We start from the raw sequence: 20,424 nt of genomic DNA on the forward strand, positions 1-20,424 counted from the left end.
TCCTCGCATTCAAACAGGATGGAGCCATCCCACCGCGCCACGGCCTCCACGTACCACATCCATTTCCAATTTCCATTGGCCACGCGGCGTTATGTTCAATACGCCGTACGTATGTGCTATCGTCTTTATCCTTGTCGTCTTGATTGTACGCCTCTGCCATAGCTGGAAGTAATCGAGATCGAATATGCAGAGCGGCGTCGAAGCGGACGGCAAGAAGGCGGCCAGCCAGAGCCGGCTCCAGAGGCTAGCGCCGGCGTTGCTACAAATCAATACCGACGAGATGAAGGCGAACTTCGCGTGGGAGGAGGAGGCAGTTCCAATTCCGTTTCTGTCGCCGCTTGTTCTTTCGCCTTTGCCGTTGATGTGGGACGACGACGCTGTGCAGGACGAGGAAAAGGAGCGTGAAGTGAATATGGAGACGACGTCGTCGCCGAAGGGATGGAGTCACCCGGCTCTCTCTGTGCCGGCGGTGGAGCCGGCGTCTCTGCTGCCGCTTTTCGAGTTTCAGTGTTCCTTGGCGCAGTAGAAAATCACGCCAACAATAAATTTTATGTGGGGACAAAATCTTGTTCGGATTACGCTGACAATTCCATCAGTTTTGACGCGAAACTAAAAATAAGAATAAATTGATTTTTAAAAATATATTAGATTTTTTTAATTTTGAGTACGGATTTTAGTTGTTATTTAATTAATATTATATATTTCATATGCATATGTTGTCAAATATTACTGTATGTATTATTAATTAATAATTTAATAAAGTTAGAGGTAAATCTATGATTTATATTACCCTTTTGAGTTCTTAGTTTAATTTTCTTCAGGACCTTAGAAGATCGACCAATTTGCCTACCACTTCCCTCTTTATCTTTGCTATTCAGGTTCGTCTATTGTCCATTATCCTTCTATATATTAACAATAAAAATTTATTTAACAACTTTTCTAATTTATTGTTGAGTGAATCAACCACTCCAACGACTTCATATAATTGATCCTACAATCATACATATATGAAGAGGTAAAACTTTTCACAATCTCATGAGAATACAATTCGTTCTCAACTTTGTGTTGTTATAGTTTTTAGATAATTTTTGTTTATGAATCATAATTTATATTCTAAGTTTAAGATCACGTAAATAACTCGATTATTGACTTGGTCTTTTCGTGTGATAGTTTGAGTGTAACTAAAGTTCACTAAAAAAAAAGTCATTTCTCTTTATGGACAAAAAAGTTTGGGATCATCATGGACCAAATCAATACAAATTTGATGATTTCCAAAAGACAAATAAAAATAAAATTGACATTGGCATCTTCTTAGGTCAGACTGCAACAATGTAAACTTTTAGAAGCTAGTTTATATTTTTTGGAACGTCACGGGCCAAACAAAAAAAAATCTATTCCAAGTTCCAACCAGGGGGAAATGTTCAAATAAGGTACAGCCCCATGAAGCAGAGTTGCTCTCTCATGAAAATTTTAATGTTTTTATGACGAATTCAAGGGTTTTAGGCAATAGCAATGTATTGCAGAGTTAATAGTGTAGACTTTGAGCACGAGTACGACAAGAAGTTAGGAATGAGGACGTTCATACCTGCAATTTACAGAGCAAACGTTGGCAGAATTCAAAAGCAACAGACTAAAATAAAATTTCCCTATTTTTTTGTCGACTCTTTCCGACAGTTTGCACGTAATCGCGTGTTAATTCAACAAAGCAATAAGAAAATGTTTATACGCGTAATATCTACCGTCTTGGAGATGGTGAGCAAAGAATAAGGTTGATTTCAGAACTGCCTCTACGAATTCGCGGCAACTATCTGGGCAAATTCATCGCCATTGATGGTCTCCACGAGAGACATGGTCAAAACCTGACGACTCGACCTGCGCTTGCTCACGGTACCAATGCGCACAGCTCAGCCCGACGAGGACCTCCACGATGGCGGCCTCAGTCTTCTCCTGATCGGCGAAATGTAGCGTCTGCAGCAACAAGGCCCGCGGCCTTGTGTAGAACCTCTGCTCCATATAGTGCTCCTCCTGCCATCGGAGCGTGTCGCTTGCCACCGGCCTTAGCCAGGCCAGAATCCGCCCGACCGCTTCCCGCCACCCTTCAGCCATCGTTGCGTCCCTCGTCCCACCCTCCCGCCGCCAGCATTCCCTCAGCTTCGCCCTCACTGCGGTTCGCATCCCCGACGGCAACATCTCATAGAGCTCCTCCCTCTCCGCCGCCGCCGCCGCTTCCTCTCCTTCCTCTGCCATCGACTCGCCTAATTTCTCAGCGAGCTCGATTATGTTGGCGTACCTCAACGCCAAGCCCGAGCCACCGACGGTGCTCGGCCCTGCTTCCAACAAGTTGCGCATTTCGTCGAACCACTTTTGAGGTGTGTCCTTCCGCATTACCATGGGAGCAGAGTTGCTCACGATGGGGACTTCCTTGCCCGCCGATGGCCGATGAATCGGACCCGAAGATCGCTTGGTGAACAAATCGAGACCGCCTGGGAACAACGGGAAACGGCTATAATTTCTCTCGGGCGGCACAGGCGGAAAGCCGAGAACGTAGGGACCAAAGACGGCGCAGATCCTGGCGAAAACGGTGATGACAGCGCGGACCATCAGATCGACGATCTTGTCGACGCTCTTGCTCCATAGAGACTCCTCCTTGAGCCGGCGGACCCTATTGCGCTGTGCCGAGACCACCTCCGATTGAACCGTCGAAACGCCAGGTTGCTGCTGCTTCGGAATCGGCCCACTGTGACGATTCTGCTGCTCAACCCGCTGCTCCGCCGCCTCGAGCCCATTGAGCTCCTCCATCTCCTCGTACAACTTTGATGCCGCCTCCACCCATTTCTCCATATTCTTAAGACGCTTCTCGACGTCCTTCTCGGTGGAGCCGAGCCCGAGGCGGTCCACCTCGGCGACACGCCCGAGTCGCAGTGCGCCAGCCTTGATGTCGTCGTAGAACCGATCGAATCTACGAAGGATAGGATCACGACACTTGGGGCAGAGGCGGGCGACGGAGGTGGCAGCCTTGTCGAGCTCAGCGAGGATGTCCGCGCAGGCGAGACGGAGGAGGAAGGACTGGTCCTTGGACGTCAAGTAGGCAACGCCCTGGGAGCGCATGATGTGGCGGAGGTGGAGGAATTGGTCCTCGGCGAGGGAGCGATGGAGGGAGACGAGGCGAGCCATGGCAGCGGCCGCCTCGAAGGTGAGAATGCCGACGACGTGACGATCGGCGAGGTCGATGCGGCCGCGGAGGTTCTCGAACACTTTCGGGACGCCCATGGTGGTGCTTGTGGAATTGATCGAGATTAGACTGGAACTGGGAGAACCGGACTTCGAGAATTGGAGCGCCGCAGCTTGGTTGGGGTTGGGGATGATAAGGAATAGGCGGAAGAGGTGTTCTTATCGTTCCTGCATCTCCACGGCCGCCGTGGAGTCGTCGACGCGGTTGTGCAAAATCAGACGGAAGAGAGAGAGAGATAGAGATTGATCAAATCAATCTGATCAATAAATTCCAAAATTCAGTCAGAGAAAAAAGTCCCGGGGCTTTGAATTGGGCGACGGCGGCGTTCCAAAGTAGCCGACGCAAATTATGCACATACCTGTTTAAGGATTTAAGTCTCAGGTCAAGACTGAGAGGGGCCCGTATGTCCTGTCCAATCGTTAAGAGGGTGCAGTAGAGGAATGCGATTGTGGTTGATAAAAGGATAGGATATGTTTTTTAAAAAGATAATTTCAAAAAAACGTTTTTTTTCCAAATTAGCGTAGAGACGTCCTGCTTTATTTCTTATCACATCGACACCTCGCTTTATTATTTAGTCACGTATAATTATTTAGATATTTTTTAATATTTATTTTTAATTAAATTTTGAATGATATAATAACTATTATAACATAAACTAGACGATACAATGCGAATTAATAATATTTGTTATAGTAATTATAATTTTATAATTGATATAATATAAATTTTTATTATTTTTATTTACGTTATAGTAATTATAATTTTATAATTATTTAAATAATTAATTTAAAAATTAGACAAAAGATATTAAATTATAATTAAATCCATGATTAAACACGATCAAACATCTTTTGGATAAAAAATTAAAATTTTTTAATAATTTGAAAAAAAATTGACTCGTCTTGATTTTTGTCCTCCTTTTTTGTGCCACTGTGGATTCGGAATGCACAGAGAAAGACGTCGAATTCACAAGTGTTTTATTTGTAACCTCAATTTAAATTTATTTATTTATTTATTAAAAAAATGAAATTTGAGGGATGGCACGTCAAATATAAAGAGCTTCCTCTCCGGATGGGAATGAGGAATTGCTCATTATTTTTTAAAATTAAAATTATTGATAATAAAAATCTATATTTATAGTAGAGAGATAAATAAAAAAATGTATTTTTGATGCGGCATTGTAAAGTCCATAAAAAGGCTCTCATAATAACTCCTACGATTGCGAATGATCTAACATGGATATATGAACAGTTCAACTAAAATAAATATTTATACAAAGAGTGTCTTATAGAGCTCGTTCTAAAAAATATAAATTTTAAGATTGAATTGAGCATGTGATCAATATAAATTCTAAAACTTATCATAAACCTTTAAATTATAAAACGCATTAAGTTTCATGATGTTTTTATAACCTGAAAGAATGTCTTTGTGCAGCATGACAATAAAGTCGACAATAAAACTCAATAAAAATATAATGTAAGTGGAAATGAGTTTTAAAAGTAAACAATAATAATTTAGTATTTGGCAAACAAATAACTTATTTAATAATTTTTAATGATTTAGTAAAAAGGATGCACTTTAACTTTAACCGGCCACGACTTCAATCCCACCTCATCCCTCTTTGCCCTTTTTTTCCCAATATTCTCACTGACTATAAATCCTTCACTAAGTAAAAATAAAATATAAGAAAAACACAACTATAATAAAAAATATCAATATCAATTAATCTATCTAAGTTTCTTTGTCAATGAGATCACACAATTGATGATCTAATTACCACCCACCATCGAGAACAAAGTAAGTCGTCAACACAATCACCAGTGACGCCCCCAACCTTTGATTTTAGTTCATCGTTATTGTTTCAATTCAAATAAAAATATCAATTATAATTAATAAATTCTACGTTAAAATTAATTATCAATTTTATGTTAACCTCAACTAGGAGCCGTAAACACTACCAACCAAAACAGATTAAGTTTGTTTGTTTTTATTTGTTTTTTAAACAAATTTTAAATTGGTTGAATCTATTTGGTCCTGGATCGGTTCAGAAACTGGTCCGGTTTTAAAAACTGGATCGTCTCGTGGGACTGAAACATGTGGTCAGAACCGTGACGTTGCAACCCCCATCTCCCATTGCTAGATCCTCCATCTTCAACCGTCCGCTTTTCGCCAATTAACATCTCGGCCGTCCAGCTTCCGCACACTTCCCCGCAGTTGGCGGCGTCCCGGAAGAGAAATCGTGAGCGCAGCGACGTTACGCCTCTTCTTTCATCGCGGTGCCGCCTCAGCGTCTAGCTAATGCGTCGATCACCTCGTCTTTCGGCGAACCCTCTATTCGGTATTCAATAGCGCGATTTTTCTCAACATTTTCGTTGTTACTTTTCATAGTTTCAGTCGATTCTTTTCCTGTTCCTCGTTTTTTAGGTTGTTCTATTTTTTTTATGCTAAGAACTAATAGCTTAGCATCTGTCGCTGTATGCTATAACCCGATCAGGTTTTGTTTTGTTTTTTTTGTTTGTTTGATTTCCTACCCACTGATTCTTATGCTTTTTATTAACAATATTACTATTTTTTTTTTCATAATTTGGTCGTGCAGGTTAGGGTGTTTCTACGGGAGAGTGGACTAGTAAAATAATAAGAAATGGCGTTGTCTTTGTCGAAGTTTGGATCACTCTCAACGTCTGTGGCGGCTGATGGCTACCATAGAATCAGTCTCATCAGTTGCCGGAGTAGAGATGTTAGTGTAGATGTTATTTGTTTCGCACAACAGGCTAGACTTGCAATGGGGATCAGCTTACGCTCGAAAGCTACTTTCTTGGCCTGTTTTAGAGCCGAAAACACTGAGCTTTGCTTGAATAGGAGGAAACTTAGCACTGCCATCAGATGCGAGCTGCGGCCTTCAGCAGAGGTCAGCTCGGGAGAAACAGTTAGTAGTTTAAAGGGCTCCAGTGATGCTCCTCTGAAGAATGATATTAGCATTATGGACGACTACCATGTAGACAACCATAATGGAAACGAAAGCAGAGACATTCTTGATGGAACAGGGGGTAACAAGAACATTCCACCTGGAGGAGGAGGGGGAGGAGGGGGAGACAATGGTGGTGATAATAGTGGTGGTTACGAAGAAGAAGAATTTGGGCCACTCTTGAAGTACGAGGAAGTGGTCAAAGAAGTAGAGGCTCACAGTGCGAGTCTTCCTTTTGACATGCTTGAGGCTGCTAAAACCAGTGGGATCCAACAGCTCCTCCTGTATAGGTACTTGGATCTGCAGGTAATTTTCAAATCTGAGTTCATGTCCAACCATAATCTCATACCAGAATTATTTTAACCTTTTGTGATGTGTGGAAGGCATCAGCTTGGCCGATTGGTGTGGCAATGAAATATTGTGCTATGTTTCGTAACCGGATGCTTGCTGACCCATCTTTCCTTTTCAAAATTGGCACTGAGGTTTACTTAAATTTATTTCTCTTAGTATGCGAATCGCATATAACCATGACATGATTTCTTTGGAATGCTCTTTGGAATGTTGCAGATAATTATTGATTCATGCTGTGCAACATTTGCGGAAATCCAAAAGAGGGGCAAAGATTTCTGGGCAGAATTTGAGTTGTATGCTGCAGACCTCTTGGTAGGTGTAGTTGTTAATGTAGCATTAGTTGGTATGCTAGCACCGTATGCACGCTTTGGCCAAGTATCTACTTCAAACAGCATATTGGGACGTATAACACGTGCTTATGCGGCTCTCCCTAGCAGGTATGAGCTTGCCAGTTCTGATGTCTCATTCCAGCCAAAGATTGTGATGCTATCTGAAACACAAATTGACTCTTGTAGTCATATATTAGTAATTATTGGAAGAAATATCTTGTGATGATCCTTCAAGTCATCTGTTTCTATTGATGGTTAAGATGCTCATGATTGAGAACATATACTTTCAATTGTGACAAAAATAGGAAAATATGACTCCAATTACTCTGGTGAACAATGTTTGATGTGGATTCCTTAATATACGAGTGTAATAGGTAAAGTGCAAAAAAAGGATAGAGATTTCTTCATCTAATTTGCAAATTAAGTTATTTGGGATTTAAGTATAGAATAACAAAAGGCTATAATTAAGCTATCTATACTATTCGAGACTTGTCAGATAGATAATGTGATATATGCAACTTTTCCCATATGTACAGTAGAAAGTGATTAAATTCAAGGCTAAAGTAATATTGCTCTCAGACAATGAAGCTATATTACACGTGAGATTAAAGTGACATGAGTAAGGCATGAGGAAGGTGGCTGTAGTCAGTTATTTTTTGCATCGAAAGAAAGACTATATATTGAGTATTGGCTGTAGTTTTGGAATTTTATCCTCACAGAATGACAAATGTCATGTACGATTCTTTATTCATTTTCATAAAATGAAAGAAGATTGTGGATTTTTTTTTGAAGGGAAGGAAGGAAGATAATCACTGGTGTGATATGTCATAAGTTTTAGATTTTAGAATGAAAGTTACAAAGTGAACCAATTAATTTAAGTTAAAAAGGAGAATTGGAAACTGGCAATGGTTTGATTGAGAGCAAGTAAAAGAGAAAGGATATCAGTGTTCCTTGTAATTATCAGTGCTGTTGACACTTCACTCCAACCAAACTCAGTTGTGGGAATGGCTCTGTGATCTTTACCCAGGTAGGAGGCTTTTTTTATCATTCCCAAGATTAAGCTACTTGCTAATCTTCTGTGGAAAAGCTATTATTTTATGTTGGTGATTTGTTTCACTGACAGTGAAGAAAATGAACTGCCTTTGCTGCTACCATAAGCTGCTACCATAATGAATCTAATAAGAAGCTGAAAATACTGTATAATGATTCTGTCATGTGTGACTTTTTCAAACTACTTAAGTATTTCATGCCTATTTTTTGCATCAAGGTCTGCATTGTTGTTCTAGTTGAAATCACACTCTTAGCAATTAGTGTGATTATTAAATTTGTTCTGTCTTGTTACTTTGTAATTTAAATTTCTTGCTTCTGAATCAATTAGAAGAATCCAGTATGTTAAATAACATGAATGCTTATAATACAGTGTATTTGAAGCTGAAAGACCAGGATGCAAATTTTCAATTAAACAGAGAATGGCGACTTATTTCTATAAGGTATTATTGTGATCAAAAGAAGTATTATTACTCCTTTTTTTTGCTTTTAGGGTGTTAATTGTGAGTTTCAAGCAATGTGACAGTATCGTTTCCATTTTCTTCTTGTATATTATTTGATAAAGGGATGTGTTATAAAATTATAGTTAACCTGCTTTGCAACCAGGGTTTCTTATATGGAACGGTTGGATTTGCATGTGGACTGATAGGGCAGGGCATTGCAAATTTGATTATGACTGCCAAAAGGTCAGCTTATCTTAGGCATATATCAATATCAGCATCAATAATGAAACTCTTATCATTTTGCATTACTTTGACTATGTTTACTATGGAGTGAACAAAGGAAGGAAACACGCAAGGGGAAAAGTTTGCCCAAGCGTATTTTCTGTCCATTTCCTAGCAGAAATGGACAAAGGAAAGGAAAAGACTGGAATGATTTTCCTGTGCTTATTGACATGCCACTGTTGCCCTATTCCTATTCAAGATTTTGGTCAAGGAATCCGACCAAAATGATTATTTTTATAAATCTATGTCAGTAGTCTTTCTATGTTTAAACAATCAACTTTAGAAGATTTAAACTTATCCTCTGTCGTTCCTTCCAAGGAATCACAAACTAGGGAAAGTTTTCTTATTCATTTATTCATTTCAAGTGTTCTTTATAGTGTACCACAAACCCTAGTCAACCAATTGACCAGTAGAGATAAGGTCATGGATAGATGTCGAAAATGAAAAGGCATTTTTTTTATCATTAATTGCTTAGAAGGAATGCTATCGAAGGATGTTGCAGAAACAAGATTTCCACCAACTTATTTGTTTTTTAAGAGGGGCTGATAGGTGTGAGATATTTTGAACAAGAGAAAAATTGAAAATATTATCATAGGATATTGCAGAAACTAGATTTCCACCAATTTATTTGCGTTTTCAGAGGGGCTGAGAGGTGTCAGCTACTTTGAACAAGAAATTGAAAATCATGCATTTTGATAATCTAGAATCAAAGAGCCAAGTGTTTGAAAGATTATCTTGAAAATGAGTACTGGCAGACATGGGAGTGACAGATGAATTACCATTATCATGACCTTGGCTAATCATCTTCCAGGCACACACTTGACATTAATTGAAAGCGCTAGAGTCATTTTTGTGATTTCTTTTTGAATGCATGTGCCATGATGTTGGTTAGGAGAATCATGGACAAGATTGCCCATTCTTCTTGCTATTGCTGCAATCTTGCATATTTTTCTGCCAAAGAGAAACCAATATTAGATCGCAACTGGATTTGGTTGATTGTTGGAACTTGGAAATCAGGATCTGATGCAGCCGATGTCAGACATGCAGACACAAAAGATCACAGTGGATCTGGAGAATGCGTGATCAAGTGACACCATAAAGTCATGGTTGCTGCTTCATTGGGCAGCGTTGAGAGGATCCAGAAACCATTGTCGAGATCTAGAATGAGAAACTAGGAAGCACCAAAAACACCCAGATCAGACAAAATTGGAGGCGTCTGGTGTCCCTCCGGGGGCACAATCCATCAGTGTGAGATTGTCAACAGTTAGTTGCCTAGGCTGCAGTGGAAAGAGCCTGATCAGTAACAGCGGATGGTGAGTGAGAAGATGCCCAGCTATTGAGTCCCCCCCCCCCCCAAGCATGATTTTGTCGGTGTTTGAGGAGGAATCTAGTTAGGATGGGAACTTGTAAGGAAGATGACAACTGCCAGAAGATCTAGTGGTTGCAGGTACCTGAAGGACTCAAAGATATTGTTCTGGTCAATACATCGTAGATGATCAAGCCATTGATTCATGAACTGTTGACGTACACGTTCCTCGAAGATAGTCGCTCGGAGAAATGAAGAGACCTGAAAAATACTCAAAAAAAAGAGCTAGAATGGTGCCGGTGGTGGATCCCGGTAAATCACTCCGACGCTCAAATTAGGATTTAGCATGAGGAATGAGTTTAAAGACTTGAGAAAATTATAGTTGATATGTTAGAAATATTTCGAGATATTTGTTTAAAAAATATTTCAAGATATTTTCCTTTTTCTTAGGGTGAAACGGTCATAGGATTTTCTAATTTTAAAGATGAATTGACTTTCTGACTTTATCCCACATGATACATGAGGGTAATATATTTCTGCCACATCACATATGATTGTGAAAGGCAGGGCAGTTGGATGTGAGCAGGGAAGTGAGGTGTCTGAGAATGGGAGAGCGTCGCAGATGACGAGATCTCAACAGGAGATTTGGACAGAACAGTGAGTAGTAGCAGGTCTGTGGACGCAGAGGAACGATGTCATTAGGAAATACTGAGAGAGGGCTCTAATACCTGATTACCATGTTAAAAAATGGAATTGGAGAAATTCTTGTGTATCTCTTTGTTTAACAAATACAAAATTATAACTACAAGATTGTATAATAGAAAATGGTAAGATGAATAGCTTGCTCAGAAAACAAAGAAAGCAAGAATAACAAAAATTGAAGTGGGCTTGGCCTTCCTTCGAAACAAATATGCATACGAGAAATGTCTATGATGTCTTCGTGTGAACTTAGATTGTCTGAGTGGGTGCAATTGTCCTCGGGTATAACTGAGTTGGTTACGACAGAGCAGACTTGCAGAAGAGAGCAAGGATTCGAATCTCGGCGAAATCGAGCAATACTCTCCTCCGTCGTAATCAACTGTAGTTTCTCGATTTACCTCCTCACAGATGGTTGTGGGGCTGACCGTGTGGGGCCGCTAGAGTGGCGGATTCCACCTTTTGCAAAAGACAAAACAAAATATTATAGAGGTAATACATTTTTACACTATTCAATTGCATCCATTAAAATACTATGCCATGGTAATTGAGCTATTATTTTTCTTATTTATTGGTCATTAAGTTTACTCTGTGCATTTTTTCCTTTTATAAAAATAACTCCAACGAATCATAGTATTTATAAGTTTTCATAAGGAGTGCATATATTATATTTTTATCATCAGAGATTCCATAAATTTGGACATAACTTGTTTTATATTTTATGTTTTTGTTCACATCAGTCTCTTTTTTTTGTATTTTTGTAAAAATCATTGATAGAATCTGATCTAATAAGTAATATTTTTACTGCGTTTCATCCTGAATTCCTCATACAGTCAGTTAAAAATTCAACTTCTATACGATAATTTCGCACCACCCACAGACAGTTGATCCTGGACCTGCAACTCTTACTCATGGGATTCTTGTTTCGTGTATGGCTGGCAGCACTTGGTGTTCAAGATATATCTATAGCATATCTTTAACTTTACTATAGTATCTTCCCTACTACACTGGTGAAAATGGAACCCATAGCATTACAAGATCTTCTGCAGAGAATGACTAGAGTGACTATGTTCAAAAAAATGTTTGTGAGCTTTTCCTCAAGATAATAATTGCGTGCTGCTCTTTTTGATTTTATAATCTAATAATGCATGATTTGAAGCTGATTTTTTGGAACAATTGGTAACTGACATTATGACTGCCTAGTGAATATCTTTTGGTGCCCTTGTACTTGATACAACTATCCCATTAAAATCAAAAAATCAAATGCAACATTCAGATCTCCTCACCACTAGAGTGCTTCTGCCTTATGATGCATCATTTATGCTGTATCTCCCATGTGCAGGAGTGTAAACAAAAAAGAAGACGATATTCCAGTTCCACCCCTGATTAAAAGCGCTGCTCTCTGGGGTATGCTTTTTAACAAACTTCCATTATCTTTGAATTTTCAATGTTCTAATACTTCAAGTTATCAAGGTTACTATATGTATCCAACATAAGTAATCCTTTTACTCATAATTAACACGTTAAAAACATATGTAGTTTTATGGATGGAACTGCATTCAAGCTTTTTGTAAATAGGCATTTTCGTAATTTTCTTTAGCAGTCATTCCCTATGTGAAACAATTGATTATGGCGATTTACCAAAGAATGCATGTAGATTTGGAAAATTCTTAGATCATGCATCATATTTTGAAAATGATCAAAGGGCGCACTGATTTGTAGTGACCTTCCCATTCTATCTCTTCCGTCAACATTAACTTTCCACACGTCAATTTTCAAAACATATCTCATTTAAAAGATTAAATATAAAATTTATTTTTGTAGTTTGGATGCATGCAATCTCAACATCTCTTTCTCTCCCTCTTTCTTCATTCGTGGAAAGGAAAGCACTTCAAATCTACCTTCTCATGTGGTTGCAAATTTGCAGAAATCCAAATAGTCTAGGTCCATCAGTGGATTTCGATTAAAATCCATCAATCTAGAGAGTTTTGATTGCACTCATTACAAGTCTTGTGAGTTTCTGAAGTGTCAAGGATTCCAAATGTGTCCTCTTTTATTATTTTCGGACTTCCCTAATAGTGCAAAGGGGAAAAAAGTCTTTAATTAGAACGTTTGTGTTAAAAGTTAGCATAATACCATAATACTGGAGCACCTATGAAGAGCCCGAAATAAGTAATGGAGGACACCTTTGGACTCCTTGCGACCTTATAAACTCACAAGACCTAAAATGGATGTAATATGAGCTTTTTAGGTCGATCAATGAGTTTCGGTCCCACTAATCGACCTAGAGAGTTAAGATTACATCCATTTCACTCACTGATTAACCTAGAGAGTTTAGATTATACTCATTTCAGGTCCTGTGAGTTTCTGAGGTCGCAAGGAGTCCAAAGATGTCCTCCATTACTTATTTTAGACTTCAGTATTATGTTAACTTTCAGTTCAATCATTTTAGCTGAAGACTATTTTCTCTTTAACATTATTAGGGAAGTTCGAAAACAATAAAGGAGGACACATTTGGACTCCTTGACACTTCAGAAACTTACAAGACTTAGAATGGGTGCAATCGAAGCTCTCTAGGTCAATTAGTGGATTTTGAGCGAAATCCACTGATAAACTTAGACTATTTGAATTTCTATGAATTTGCAACCACATGAAAAAATAGAGTTTGGAGAAGGTAGATTTGATGTCAAATCTTGATTTCGATTTAGTGGTTAAATTAAAAAAAATAAATTCAAAGTTATATAAATCGGTAGGTGAGAGAGAAAGGGATGAAGATTTGCTTTTCAAGAGTGGAGAGAGATGTTGAGATTGCATATATCTAAATCATAGAAATAATTTTTATATTTAATGGAGAGAGAGATTTACTTTCTAAGAGTGGAGAGGGAGAGGGAGAGGGAGAGGGAGAGAGATATTGAGATTATATGCATTCAAATCACAGAAATAATTTTTATATTTAATCTTTTGAATGTGACATATTTTGAAAATCAACGTTTATATTTAATCCTTTGAATGTGATATGCTTTGGTAATCGGCTCGTGAAAAGTTAATATTGACGGAAGGGGTAGAACGGGAAAGTCATCGCAAATCAGCGTGTCCTTTGATCATTTTCATAGTATGGTGCATAATTTGAGAATTTTTCAAATCTACGTGCACCCTTTGATAAATTGCCGAACTGGTAATAAGCCAAGACTAACATACTCAAAAGACTCGCAAGCAATCTGACATTCACGAACCAGTAAATGCATTATTTAACCGGCCTCTTATTTGACAGTGATGCATTTCTGTTGCCAGTACTGCATGTCACTCTGCTGTCAATTAATATAGCATAACAGCAGTATTTGGTTTTCTTCAGTACATGCAGGTAATCTCAGGCATGTCCCTTAAGGCTAATTACTAACAGTAGCCTCCTTTGGATTCACAGGTGTTTTCCTTGCTGTTTCTTCTAATACTCGTTACCAGATTATAAATGGCCTGGAACGTCTAGTTGAGGCTTCGGTTGTAGCCAAACAAACCCCGTCCATTGCAATGGCTTTTACTGTTGGTGTTCGCTTTGCCAACAACATCTATGGTGGAATGCAGTTTGTTGATTGGGCCAGGTGGAGCGGCGTCCAATGAGGGTATGTAATTGCAAGACTTCATTGCATAATTATGTGTATTGTGTATTGTCTCAGGTTTGTGCTAAATTGGCCAAGCTATTGCTTCTAGTTTAATATCATTCATTCTCAGTGACCTCCATTCTAATGTTTGTCCTCTGCTTCCTTATTTTTTTATCCCAGTGCATTGGACTTTAATGTTTTATCCCCAACTGTGAAATATTTTTAATTAACACTTTCGTAGTATCAATGATGACACGGTATTGTATTAGCACGCCCTGCTTAACTGTCGTCTAACTTCTGAATCCAAAAGTTTTTGTAGTTTCATCATCATCATAATTATTATGAATTGAATCGTATTGAATGTGTTTCTTGGTACATGCAGGGATGGATCGTCTCTACGAGCAAGCTTTTATCAGATGGATCTTTCATTCTAGGTCTGATACACTCAGGGGGCTAGCTTCATTCCATGTTTTGGATTAGTTCGAATTGTTCTTTATTTATCTTCCATTCAGCAGTAAAGCCGCTTTATAGCACGATGTTTCTGGGAATTAGGCCTGCTCAAATGAGCAGAGCTGTTGTTTGGCTTAGTTTCGGTACGGATTATCCCTTGGACTTGCTAGTTGTTTGTCAACAGTAGAATTCTAGGGCATCTTTTAAGCGGTAACCAGGATTTGCAATCTTCTCAGCGCCATTGCATCTCATTTTATAACGCTAAAGCAGGGCTGGAAATTCTTGTCCTGTTGCGTAATAATGTGTGATTATAAAATGGCTTGAATTAAATGTAAAACTTTAAATTTTAGAAATTTGTTTTATATAATTGGAAGGAGAATAGGTGAACGATGAGGTGCGATGATCAGATCTTAAAGTAAAAATAGAAAAGATTTATAAAATGGAAATGGAATATAAAGACGATTGGAAAATAAGATGTATGCAAGTTAATATTATGGACATAAAAATATAATGCTAAAGGTGGCTTGTATATAACACCGTGACTGTAATTGAAGATCCAGTTAGCAAATCATTAACGGTAGAACAAATTCGACAAACAATCTTTATGCTGTGTTTAACTTATGGGAGAGAAAAGAAGCAAAGTGAGAAAAATAAAGCAAAGGGGAAAAAAAATTGGAGGCAACAACTTTCCTTTCCGTTGTTTACCTTAGTACAATTTTGCCTGCCCTTGCATTCTCCATAGTCGCCTTCGAACTTGCGGAATGATGCACGCTGGGCGGCAGTCAATGGGATGCACGCTGGAAGGCGGCTGCGACAATGGGCCGGCGGAACGCGCGATGGAATGTGGCGAAGCGGCGGCGGAATGCATGGTGGAACGCGGAGCGCAGGGAGCAACAAAATGAAGGCGGCGCAGTGGAACGCCACAATGCTGGGAGCGGCGAGACGGATGGGCATCGGGAACGGCAGAACGCGACGGAGTTGAGAGCGACAGGATGTGGCGGCACTGGGAGCAACACAACGTCGAACGTGCGGCGACGGAATCGTGATATGTCCGTGGAATTTAATTTTCTCAATAAAAGTAAACACAAGAAAATTACATGGGCGGAAAAAGAAACATGAACGACAAAATTTGAGGGGAGAAAATGGTGAGCCGAAGGAGCGAGGCTGTGCACCGTGCACGTCTCGAGTATAGCGACTGGCTTCCGTGGGCCCGTGGTTTAGGTGGCGTACAAAAACTTGTTGACGAGGGTGGTTTTATCACCATCCATGATCCACCACTGCAGCGAACACTCTGGAATGCTCATGTCATTTCCAAGACACGTACTTATTCTAACCTCGCATCGCATCAGTACAATGTCATTTCCAATGTACAGCCAGATTCTGCAGTCTCAACTTAAATTTAATGTAGTTTCTGTCCGGCACCAAACACTACCTGCCATCAATTGATAATATTTATTTTAATTTATTGCTCCAATTATGTGGTTTCAATCTTATGCATGGAACATGGATGGAGGCCTAGGCGCCCCCAGGGCTACGGTATAGCGACACCTAAGTTTTTCAAGGATCAGTCTTATAATAAATTATCAGATAAATTTCTCCTGCTTCTCAATTTACATGATCAATGAAAAGATTTTTTATAAAATCAAATCAATCATTTTAAAAATTAATCAAGTCGTAAGACTGTACACTTGATATCAATTAAAATAGATAAAAATCCATACGCCAATGGATCAGAATAACGTATGTTTTTTGTCTGAATTTAATTAATTAATTACACACTGTTATTTTCTATTAGAGCAGAAGATGAAGTCGTCTTCTGAACAATCCCACACACTAAATCTCACACTCTGAAAGGGATACCTACTAAAAATTGACGCAAAATCTATCGAGGACAGTGCCTGTTTTTTATTGAGATTAGGTTTGGTCGTCATCACATTTGAGGTAAGATTTAGTTTGGCATCACTGACAGCCAATGGGAGCACCAAAACGACGCTACATTTACAAAGACAATAATAATTAACAAGCTACACTGCCCATTAATTTAAATGTTTGATGCAAAATTAACCTTAGGAGCTCTGCTATGAGGCCTGACGTTTTTGTATATGATAATTGACATTAATTAGTAAAATATCAAAATAAAAGTTCATCTTACAAGATTCATAATTAAAGGATTCGGCTTAATATATATATATGTCTATCTATTCACTTACCCAACGAAATCATGAAGTAAACGACCACCGACGTCCTTCACCAATTGCCTATCTTGCTCTGCGCCGAATGCACTCGCCATGTACGTCTCAGTACACTCGTCCAGGCCAAACCGGCGCGGCACAGTGAGAGGAATTGGTTCAGTGAAGCAAACCCCGTTGTTTTGATGCAGGCCGAGGGTAAGAGACACTCCGTTTGCTAAACTACCATTGCCAACTCCAACTCCAACATTATCATGGTTCGACATGTCGTGGCCAACAAAATTGAGCACTGATTCGTGGATGTGGTGGGGCATCGGAGCTAGATTATTATCCTGGATGCCTCTGCTCGAGGAGCACCTATTGTCTTGACCACCAAGCGATTGAGCATCAACTGGATTCGTCATGCAAGACGATGGCGGCTGAGGTTGTTCCTCGGTAACAGCAGACATTTTGTTCTTCTGCCGCATCTCCAGCGAGTAGATGTCCTCAACCATCGGCTTCCAAAGTCTTACCCTTGCGTTGATAAACCAGTTCGAGACCTGCATTCTCAAGCCGCAAAATTGTGTTAATATTAATTACAAATGGGGATGTGCTTTATAACTAAATAATAATGTCATGAGTTTATACCTGGTTTCTTGTAAGACCAGTTTGTTTGGCCAAGTTCTGCTTGTCCACATCAGTAGGATACCTGAAAAATAATAAGATTAAAAGATCAAATATTTAATTTATTTATATCTCCAATATATTGAGGAAAGCATGAGTTGCATCAACCCATACAAATTACTGAATCCAATTAACAATTTAACTGCTGAATCATTGCCTAGTGGCTCATTTTGATATTAGTAGAGAAGAATGATTGGACATAGCGATGACAAAAGCCAGCTAAGGCAAAGTGAGAAACGTCCATATCTAAATCAGCAACTTACATAATTAGTATAAGATGTATGATAGGGATGCATTCAATTTACTTTGGCATATTATATCATAACCCCATGCATGCATGTAACCACAGATTGTCACGTTAAATCTAAATAAAAAGCTAGATCTGACATTTCTATACAGTCAATGATTGTATAACAAGCAAAAAATTAGCCAATACATGTTCTATTGAGCTATGGATAGTCAGGTTTTCTGATCACATTAAAAACTTGTGCAAACTAAATGCACAAGTTGGAAGTCTTATATTAAACCTTAAACTTAGACATTTGCAACTGCATCCTGTTAATGATCTAGACACATTCTTAACTTTATTTCACACTATGTAAATTTTCAGGTGAGATTAAAAGTCTTCAGCTCCTAGTGTCAAATTGAAGGCCTTAACTACTTAAGCCACATATATGCAGTTCCAACCAACGTTTGTAAAACTATTATGTGCCATTGATCCATTAAATATTCATCACAAATATCTATAGTTCAAACTAAAGCCTACTTACGGATGCAAGAAATGCTCGAAAAGCCATGATCGAAGCACAGACACCGCACGCTCAGGAAGTCCTCTTTGTGGCCGCCAAACATGTGGTTGAGAAAATGCAGCAGCTGGGCTACATGTCGATCTTTGAGGATGATGACTAGTTTCAAGAAATCCAATGTTTGAAATATTATCCCCATTGATGCCTTGATCTCTGAGGCGCTTGCTTGTTTGATGAAACTGATGGGAAATGCTGTTCTTAAGATATCTGAAGTTCTTAGACATGGCGCTAAGGGCCATCAGTGCATATGGTGCAGCAGTACTCAATCCCGCAACAGATTCAAATGAAGTGATGACAGTTTGTACTTGCTGGTAGTAGTGCTTGTATCTTCTATAAACCTAATGAAAAGTATCCCTTGAATGTCAAACCAAATACAGTGCTAAATAATTATTTTAAAAACCAAAATTGAACTAATAATCTATGAAATAAATGGCATTTTACTCAACCTAAATCACATACGAGACAAACTTTTAAACTATATTGGCATACTGTTTAAATTTAAAAATAACAGCCTATGCTCAAATTTCAAACAGATACCATCTGAGAAGAACACTAAAGGGTTAAATAATTCTGTATGTTCCATTATTATCGAGATCTAGGAGTAGTATTCAAAGAATAAATTTTATTTGATACCCCAAAAAAAAGATTAAATGTTGCCCGAAAACATAAATGTTATTCGTAATCTTGATTTGGCAACAGGTTAGGAAAATATACGATATATAAATTGAAAAAAGCGGATATTTAACTGCAAAAGAAGAAAACAATGAGTCACTGATGATCTGTGGAACTACAGCATTTAAATTAATAGAGGCGAATATACAACATTTTTGCAATCAACTCTTACATATTAACGCACATGCATGAACATAACTGATGAGTAATTAAAATTAGTCAACATCATAGTTAGATTTATTCCAGAAATTCTATATAACGCAACACGACAGGATTCTTAAGATGCATTGGCATTAGACTTCATATATCTTGTCGCCTACACCACTACCTGTCATTTCATCAGAGAAATTTACGTTTCATTTAAATCTTGTCATCATGAGCACAGGATCACATGATCTCACTAGTTACTTCGAAACCCTAGATTGATAGACACAACACCGGAGACCTATGCCCGCGACACACAGTAATCTCAAGAAAAATTCGGCTCGCACAAATAATTCTTTAGCTATTTATCTTAACGAAAAATTTTATGGATATTCATATTAACGCTGAGAATGAATTATTTTCTGACGCTCACCTCATCGAGCAAGGAGAGCAGCAGCCTCGAGTTTCTCCACTCCCGTCCTTCCTTCCCACCGTGCTCCGGCAGCGCCCAGTCAGTCGCCGGATCCACCTCTGTGCTGAATCCCTTGACTCCCTGACCATCCACGCGACACACCTCGTCCAGAAGCTTCCGCGCCGGTTCCAGGAACCGCGACCGGCTCAGCACCGTGGCGTAACCAGTGAACGGCCCGAGCTGCGTAGGCCGGGACTGCGAGGAGAGCGAGAGGGAGAAGCCTTGATTTTGGATCTGGTTGCCGGAGATCGGGACCGACGCACTCCCCGCCACGTGCACATCGCCTTGGTAGGGGTAGGAAACGGAGGGCAGGAAGGGCGCGAAGGAATTCGCCGGGTAGAGCGGCGACTGCTCGTGTAGAACCGAGGCTACCGCCGGCGGCGGCGGTTCGTCATCCAGCGGGAACCGGAGCTTCTCGCGCCGGCTGTGCTGCGGTACGTGGTGGAAGCTGTACGTCTGCGGTTGGTGGCGGAGCAGCTGCAGTTGTTCCTCCCCTTGCCCTCCTCCTACTCCGCCGCCCCCGCCCAAAGAAGTCATCGATCGATCTATCTGTGGCGCTGGAGAGAGTAACGGTGGAGAATTAGCTCACAGCTTTTGTTTGTTCTCTTGCTTTTTTCTACAGCGGAAGTGCAAAGGAGAGAGAACAGACAACTAGAGAAGGGGGAAAGAGGGAACAGTGAATAGTGAAAGCGAAAGCGAACCAGAACAACACACTATAATCACGCCCGTAAAAATTTGATCCGAAACCGTCCAATTACGGGTCGAATCTTATCGCCGAGAT

At 39.5% G+C, this 20,424-nt stretch overlaps 3 protein-coding genes across 3 annotated transcripts; 1 reads left to right on the forward strand and 2 right to left on the reverse strand.

Annotated features, from left to right (window-relative positions):
• Positions 1-1,631: 1,631 nt before the first annotated feature.
• On the reverse strand, positions 1,632-3,451 carry LOC141840642 (protein PSK SIMULATOR 1-like). Its single transcript, XM_074728689.1, has one exon. The coding sequence runs from the start codon at positions 3,268-3,270 to the stop codon at positions 1,819-1,821; it is 1,452 nt and encodes a 483-aa protein (XP_074584790.1). The 5' UTR covers positions 3,271-3,451; the 3' UTR covers positions 1,632-1,818.
• A 2,030-nt stretch (positions 3,452-5,481) lies between these two features.
• LOC141839651 (protein RETICULATA, chloroplastic-like) lies at positions 5,482-15,064 on the forward strand. Its single transcript, XM_074727450.1, has 9 exons — positions 5,482-5,570; positions 5,829-6,503; positions 6,581-6,679; positions 6,765-6,985; positions 8,298-8,367; positions 8,531-8,610; positions 11,994-12,058; positions 14,073-14,268; positions 14,630-15,064. The coding sequence occupies exons 2-8, from the start codon at positions 5,874-5,876 to the stop codon at positions 14,264-14,266; spliced, it is 1,359 nt and encodes a 452-aa protein (XP_074583551.1). The 5' UTR covers positions 5,482-5,570; positions 5,829-5,873; the 3' UTR covers positions 14,267-14,268; positions 14,630-15,064.
• Positions 15,065-16,694: 1,630 nt separating this feature from the next.
• Positions 16,695-20,297, reverse strand: LOC141839455 (BEL1-like homeodomain protein 9). The gene is made up of 4 exons (XM_074727200.1): positions 19,605-20,297; positions 18,320-18,693; positions 17,514-17,574; positions 16,695-17,425 (listed from the first exon to the last, which is right to left on the reverse strand). Exons 1-4 carry the CDS (start codon positions 20,178-20,180, stop codon positions 16,904-16,906), a joined length of 1,533 nt encoding a protein of 510 aa, XP_074583301.1. The 5' UTR covers positions 20,181-20,297; the 3' UTR covers positions 16,695-16,903.
• Positions 20,298-20,424: the final 127 nt, after the last annotated feature.

This window comes from Curcuma longa, chromosome 11 (assembly GCF_044706935.1).
Source record: "Curcuma longa cultivar G26 ecotype Majalengka, Jawa Barat chromosome 11, ITB_CL_G26_1.1, whole genome shotgun sequence".
Taxonomy (NCBI): Eukaryota; Viridiplantae; Streptophyta; class Magnoliopsida; order Zingiberales; family Zingiberaceae; genus Curcuma; species Curcuma longa.